This window comes from Gossypium hirsutum, chromosome A13, assembly GCF_007990345.1.
Source record: "Gossypium hirsutum isolate 1008001.06 chromosome A13, Gossypium_hirsutum_v2.1, whole genome shotgun sequence".
In the NCBI taxonomy this organism is placed as follows: Eukaryota; Viridiplantae; Streptophyta; class Magnoliopsida; order Malvales; family Malvaceae; genus Gossypium; species Gossypium hirsutum.
Genome location: NC_053436.1, coordinates 5,968,409 through 5,976,347, shown reverse-complemented (window position 1 = coordinate 5,976,347; position 7,939 = coordinate 5,968,409). Strand labels below are relative to the sequence as shown.

Genomic DNA, 7,939 nt, shown 5'->3' with positions numbered 1-7,939 from the left:
AATACAAGCCGCCCTCCCCAATAGGCTTGAAACACGTCCCATGCATTGGCCTCCAAAAAGACAAAACTGTACGATCCATAGCTGCAAAGTTAATCACCCTTTCACCCAAGAATCTATTGACAAAACACAACATCATAATCAATATCCTTAGATTGTGCATCATTCGCACCCAACACCAAATTCACCCTCCTTCTCATCAGGGGCAAAGTTAAAATTGTTGATAAGAGGTGGGAGATATTTTTAGAAAATATACATATTCAAAGCAGGTACGACTCATACTTTTAACAATGTATTTTAAATTTGTATAATCTTGAATATCAAAATTTAGGAAAAATAAAATAAGTTAAATGTTCAATTTGTATTAGATATTATAATTATTTAAGTTTATTTTTTTACCTAATTAATATTTAAATATCATTCATACTTAGATATTACAATTATTAAACTTTATTTTTTTACCAAATTAATATTTAGACACAAATTTATATTAGTTTACCAAATTAAACTAAAAATTTTACTAGAAATCATGATTCAAACTCTTACCAAATTAAACTAAAAATTTTACTAGAAATCATGATTCAAACTCATTAAAGAGTTTCGTTATTGATATAAATAATATGCATTTTTAATTTTAAAAATATTTAATGATATTATCAGTTAATACATAATTTGATACTCGAGTTTAACATTTTTTTAGTTTGGTATCTGTGTTATTTTTTTAGTCTAGTCTAATATTTGTCTTTGACAAAAGTTATAGTTGGGTACCCAAAGGTTACAATGTTAACCTTTTAGTATTTAATTTGGATTTTCGAGTTGATTTGATGAAAATATATATGTAGCTAATAATATTAGCAATTAACTTCATCAAATCAACCCTAAAATTTGAATTAAAGTAGATCCATTAGACTGTATTTGACAAATTAAACACAAAATTGAACAAATTCATAATTAACTCTAAATTTATTCTATTAGTAAAATCATGAAAAAAAAATCAAACCTATAATATTACCAAATAACTTCATTAAATCAACTCTAAAATCTGAATTAAATACCAAAAAGTTAACATTGTTACTTTTGAGTACCATAATATATAATTTTTGTTAAATACAAGTACCAGACTGGACCAAATATACCATGGGGACCACATTAGAAAAAACTATCAAGCTCAAGTACCAAATGCTATATTAAGCTATTATTATTAATTAAGTATTATATTATAAATTTAAGGGTGAACTACACAAAGAGTCACCGAACGTTTTTAGTTAAGTCACTCAATTATAGAAATTGTTTTTTTTCTATAAAAACAATATTAAAAATTAATTAATTATAAAAATAGAGTATTTGCTACAATAATTTTGAGTGTCGCTTGACACATTGGCGACAACGATGAACTTTTTTAAAAATAGTCTGACAAGAAAAAATTGAAAAAGTGAAATTTTCTTTTTTTGTGGTGTCACTTGACACATGGGCGACATTGATAAATTTAAGAAAAAAGTTTCATAAAAAAAAATTAAAGAAGTGAAAAAAATAATAAACAAATAGGTTGTGGTTCCAACACTAAACAGTAGCATTTTCCTTGCATTTAATGTTTTAATGTCTTTCCCTGCTTTTTCATTTATCAAATCAGATTTTAATGCCTTCTTTTTAACATATTGACGATATCAATTAAAAAAATATTTTTTTCATTTTTTAAATTTTTTTAAAAAGTTAATCGATGCCAAACAATTTGTCAAATGACACCCAAAGTTATTATAGCAAACACATCATTTTTGTAATCAATTTGTTCTCTACCCTATTTTTGTATTAATTAATTTTCAATATTATTTTTATAAAAAACCCCAAAAATTGTGTCTAAAAATTTTAATTTTCAAATTTCATGTATTTGCTTAACGATCACATTACTATATTATTTGTGATTTAACGAAGATGGAATAAAAAATAAAACTAATAATTCGAATAATCATTTTATAATTTTTTAAAATCGAGTAATTTAACTAAAAACTTTCTAATAATAATAATGTTACTATTTATATAAATTACCTTAAAATTAATTTAAAATTTTCAACCAACCCAATCAAACTTTTAAAACCTAAAAAAGAAAATATTAAAAAATCTGAAAAGTCTCTCAATCTACTAGAATATATATGATATATATTTGGGGTAAGTAAACTGCAAAAATAAGAAAATTTAATGTAGAAAAAGATCAAACGAACAGCATCACAAATAATCGGATGGAATTAAAATATCAATATTATATTTGTACCACAGTCATTTCAAAGAGTAATAGATTTTAAGATAGTGAAAGTTCCGAGCTTTTTTCGTCAAGAAACAACCCAGCAATTTCCATATTTTTTTTCCATTTCTCAGACCAAGAAAAAAGATAAAAAGAAAACCAGAGCTGACCCAAGTTTTTTCTTTTTTTTTTCCCATGTTTTTCTTGCACAATCTTCTAATTCTTCCTCAGTCTTCCTTAAACTGATATACCCAAAAATCCATTAACCCCCAAAGTGTCAAAGACAAGGAAGAAAGAGATGGAGCTGAAAAGATTGTTACATGTTGTTCTAAGTTTTTGGTTGCTGTTGTGTATAGGGTGTAGTGATGGGAGGTTTGTGGTCGAAAAGAACAGCTTGACGGTGACTTCGCCGGAGAAGATTAAGGGAACCTACGACAGTGCAATTGGAAACTTTGGGATACCTCAATATGGGGGAAGCATGGCTGGTACTGTGGTTTACCCTAAGGATAACCAAAAGGCTTGTAAAGCTTTTGATGAGTTCAGTATTTCCTTTCAATCCAAGCCTGGTTCTCTTCCTACTTTTGTTTTGGTGGATCGTGGAGGTACCATTTTCATCAATCTGCTTTTATTATTATTTTTATTATTATTATTATTATTATTATTATTATTATTATAAATTTTAGCATGGGATTGAGTTTATTTAACCTACATATATATACATATATGATTGGTTTTAGCTCTTTCATTCATTTGGGGAAGTATCTTTTAGCAGTGACTTTTAATTTTGTTGTCCCTGTAAGCTTTGAGTTTCGTAGGATTCACCCTTTTTAAATTATTTTTCTTGTTTTTTGCTTGCTGAAGTTGTTTCTAAGGATGTCCTTTTCTTCCTTTTTAATTCTAGTTGTTTTTCTGAAATTTGGGGTTGATTTTTTTTAGCTCTTTTTTTAACCCCTAAGTTTCATTTAAAGGTTTCTACTTCAGTGCTTGAGAGTGTTTAATTCAAGCTTGATTGGTTGATTAACCATTGGACTTACCCTTTGTTTGATTTGGAATGAAAATGTTATATTTGCTCTTTTGTAATACACATTCTGTAATATATGTATGAATATAAATTCACTTTCAAGTGGCTAGTACTTGGTGATGATATAAGCGCATTGTGATAATGGCTTACAGTTTACCTGCAGATTCGATAATTATGTTACTTCGACATGATCTTAGGCAATAATTCCGTATGTTTAAGAACATGTATCAGTTTACAATTGCCTATTTATATTCTTCAGTTGCTGCTATTGTGTTAAGGTTTTAAAATTTGTTTATTGTCCTAAAACTTTAGTACTTAAGTTATGGTCTTACTTTTAATCTTTCTTTATTTCTCAGTATGTTGATTCCAAGTTGGCATTTAATGTCTTTGTATTCTTATTATCTATCCAGATTGCTTCTTTGCTTTAAAGGTTTGGAATGTTCAGAAGGCTGGTGCTTCTGCGGTGCTTGTTGCGGATGATATTGAAGAAGCTTTAATAACCATGGACACACCAGAAGAGGATAGTTCATCTTCTAAATACATTGAAAATATAACGATTCCATCTGCCCTTATTCAGAAATCTTTTGGTGAAGCTCTAAAGAAAGCAATCAGTGGTGCAGATATGGTTAATGTTAATCTTGATTGGCGCGAGTCTGTTCCGCACCCTGATGATCGCGTGGAGTACGAGCTATGGACCAACAGCAACGATGAATGTGGAGTTAAATGTGATATGCTGATGGAATTTGTGAAGGATTTCAAGGGTGCCGCACAGATACTTGAAAAAGGTGGCTATACTCAATTCACACCCCACTATATGACTTGGTACTGCCCTCAGGCTTTCACCATAAGCAAACAGTGCAAATCTCAATGCATTAACCATGGAAGGTATTGTGCACCTGATCCCGAACAAGATTTTAGCTCTGGTTATGAGGGGAAAGATGTCGTGATTGAAAACTTAAGGCAGCTATGCGTTTTCAAAGTGGCAAATGAGAGCAATAAGTCCTGGTTGTGGTGGGACTACGTGACAGATTTTCAAATAAGATGCCCCATGAAGGAGAAAAAATATAACAAGGAATGCGCCGATGCTGTTATCAAATCTCTCGGTAAATGGTTAATTAAAAGAATCCTATATTTCACTTATAGTAGCACCCTCAAGAATTAAAACATTCCTTGCAATTAGTTATGACAGATTCATGATGCTCTTATACCATCCATTCAGGGCTTGACAGTAAAAAGATTGAAAAGTGTATGGGAGACCCTAATGCTGATGCAGATAATCCTGTTCTAAAAGAAGAACAAAATGCCCAAGTAATTATCTCGTGCTTAGATGTTTATATTTTATTACTCTTTTATATTTTTTTGTCATCCTTGGTCTTTCCGGTGCTCTTAATTGTGGGAAGCTAATTAATAGAAAGTTGTCCATAGGTGGGGAAAGGATCTAGAGGTGATGTTACTATATTGCCTACGCTTGTTGTCAACAATCGCCAATACAGAGGTTCGTATTCATGCCTGTATTTCCAAAGATCCCATTTTGAATGCTTTCCCTTCTGACATATCAGCATACAGGAAAGGTGGCCAAAGGTGCTGTTCTGAAGGCCATCTGTTCTGGTTTCGAAGAGACTACTGAACCAGCTGTTTGTTTGAGCGATGGTATGTTTTTCCCGTTACATTTCTTTAGAAGTGAAATATTTTGGTCTGTTCCCTCTAAGGGCCATCATACAGTGCTATGTTGAGCTTCCAAGAGAAAATCGAGTGAATTTGTGTGGTGGGATGTTCACTCCTGCTGAAATTACTGATTGCTGGGCTCTTAGAGTTCCACAGCCTGCTCTGGCAGATGTAACAAAGTCTAGTGGTTCAACTTATGGTCCTGTTTTTATTTGAAACAAGAGTGATGGTGAGTTCTTCCATTGCAGATGTTGAGACGAATGAATGCTTGGATAACAATGGTGGTTGTTGGCAAGATAAAGCAGCCAATCTCACAGCTTGCAAGGTATTAATTCAAACTTTTTTGATAGACCTGCTATACTTGCTTATGACTGCATTAACTCTCTCAATATATTGATATGCTTAGGATACATTTCGAGGGAGAGTCTGTGAATGTCCCTTGGTTGATGGTCTGCAGTTCAAAGGAGATGGATATAGTCACTGTGAAGGTGAGGATTGAGATTCGTTGTTAATAATTTCATTTTACCTGATTTAGCTTTTACTTCTAAGTTAATGTTTAGAACACAAAGTTATGGTCTTATTTGGATCATTTTTTGGGTTTGGGTTGTTGACTTTTTATGGTCAAATCGAGTTGAGTCATGCTCGAATTTGGGTTACTCAGAATGGATTTTTGGATTCAGGTCAGAATTGACTGGTCTAGAGGCAATAGACTTTGTTCCTTGAAAAGTGACTTCTCACTTGTTTCCATCTTCAATCATCTTATATCTGCGTAACATTATCTCACATGCTATTTTCATTTTGCCATTCAGCTAGTGGCCCTGGAAGGTGCAATATTAACAATGGAGGTTGTTGGCATAAATCACAAGACGGACACACGTACTCTGCTTGCGTGGTTAGTAGCAATCTTTGTTTACTCTAAGCTCCTCGTACTATTTCGTTCCTGTCCTTCCGTAAATAAGTTTATGTTCTAAACAAGGCTTTGAACAGGATACTGGAGATGTTAAATGCCAGTGCCCTCCCGGGTTTAGAGGTGATGGTATCAACAGTTGTGATGGTGAGTTCCCGAACGATTAATAAATGTTTCAATATGTTATTAGGGACTCAAACTAATGTATTCGAATGCAAACAAATAGCTAGGATCTTCGAGTATGAATGGTTTCGCCTTTTCGATCTTGCAGATATTGATGAATGCAAAGAGAAGAAAGCCTGCCAGTGCCCTGAATGTAGCTGCAAAGACACATGGGGAAGCTATGAGTGCACTTGCAGTGGAGATCTTCTGTATATCAGGGACCACGATACCTGCATAAGTGAGTTGATGATCCTAGGACTTGCTTGAAACCTATTTTCTTTCAAATATATAATATTTGGTTCATGTTTTGACGTTGACTCCTTGCTCTACCACAGGTAAGAGTGGTACTGAAGTAAAATCGGCATGGGCTGCTGTTTGGGTCATTTTAATTGGCTTGGCAATGGCTAGTGGTGGTGCATATCTTGTTTACAAATATAGATTAAGGGTAAGTTGTTCCATTATTATATTATAAAATAAGCCATGGGGAGGCTTGGCTTCGATTCAAGGCCACGAATAGAGGGTTTTGATAGGCAAACCTGAGCTACCCCTTTAGCATATATTTTATTTTTCCTCTAATGTTTTGTTACTTTTGCAGTCGTACATGGATTCCGAAATCCGAGCTATAATGGCACAATACATGCCTTTGGATAGTCAATCCGAAGTTCCAAACCACGTAAGTGAAGATCGTGCATGAACAAACAACTCAAATCGATGTGGTTCTTGTTATACACTTAATTCATTTGGATTTCAAGCATCCGACAGTATTGATATGTAAAATATATGGGACGATAAAGAAATTGGGATTAGAAAGGTGGTCTTTGTTCCTTGTAATTTAAGAGCATTTGTGGCAACTTTGTAATGCATTTTGTGCCATTTAGGGTTGAACTGAGCTTTTTGTTCTTGCTGTATTTTTATTTTGAAGGAAAGTTGTTTAGGTTATTTGTCTTCCTTTCCATCTTTGGTGCTTTTGACTTCTTGTGGCTTATGCTTCACATGTGTCTTGCCCGAGAAGGCATCTGTAACATGTGCCCTGTTTTTGTTTTAATGATAGAATCCATTTTTGTTCTGTTTCTAGTTGAATATGGATCCATTGTAGATCTTTAAAATGTGTTACAAGCATAGGTTTTCACATTTTTGTTTGGTTTATATATGGTTAGGTTTTTTCATCTGTTTTATGCTTTGAATTTAAGTAAATTTTTTTTAATAATGTCAATTTCACGATTCAGACTCGGTCAAATATTTGAGGATGAAATCTACTTTTACTTCTCTCAATTACTTATTGATTTGTTTAGGGTAAACTATAAAAATAATCAATTTTATTTGCCTCAGATTATATTTTAATCACTTATGTTTGAAATGTTTACGTTTTGATCACTTTCGTTATTGTTTAGTTATGAAATTGTCACTTTACTGTTAAGTTTCGTTACCTCCCTAACGGTGATTTTATGTGATTGTCCAAATGGATGTTAAATGTCAACTTGGATGTCCTACATAGCAATCCAAATTAAATTTATATAATTAAAAATTTATTTTTATAACAGCAATTAGGTATTCAAGTTGACATTTAAAATCTATTTGGATTGTCACGTAGAACTACTGTTAGGGAGGTAACATAATTTAACAGTAGAATCGCCACTTCGTAACAAAATATTAACGTAAGTGACTAAAACGTAACATTTCAAACATAAGTAACTAGAATATAATTCAAGGTAAACAAAAGTTAGTATCTTTATAGTTTACCAATGTGTTTATATAGCATTAACATCACTATAAAATATGATTTTATGGTTTAGTTTAAAGTTACTTAATCTACTTATATTTGTAAATAAATAAATTTAAAATTTTTATATATTTTTTGAATTTTTTTATTAAATATGAAAATTTAATATATTTTATTGTTTATATTATAATATTATATGATAAATTTAATCCTTACTACTGTGAACAAAAG

General features: G+C 31.9%; 1 protein-coding gene across 1 annotated transcript; it reads left to right on the top strand.

The window, feature by feature from the left end:
- The first annotated feature begins 2,241 nt into the window (after positions 1-2,241).
- Positions 2,242-7,062, top strand: LOC107920114 (vacuolar-sorting receptor 3). The gene is made up of 12 exons (XM_016849643.2): positions 2,242-2,835; positions 3,665-4,357; positions 4,474-4,562; positions 4,680-4,749; positions 4,821-4,904; positions 5,168-5,244; positions 5,326-5,407; positions 5,729-5,811; positions 5,907-5,973; positions 6,098-6,226; positions 6,324-6,433; positions 6,584-7,062. The coding sequence occupies exons 1-12, from the start codon at positions 2,532-2,534 to the stop codon at positions 6,680-6,682; spliced, it is 1,887 nt and encodes a 628-aa protein (XP_016705132.2). The 5' UTR covers positions 2,242-2,531; the 3' UTR covers positions 6,683-7,062.
- Positions 7,063-7,939: the final 877 nt, after the last annotated feature.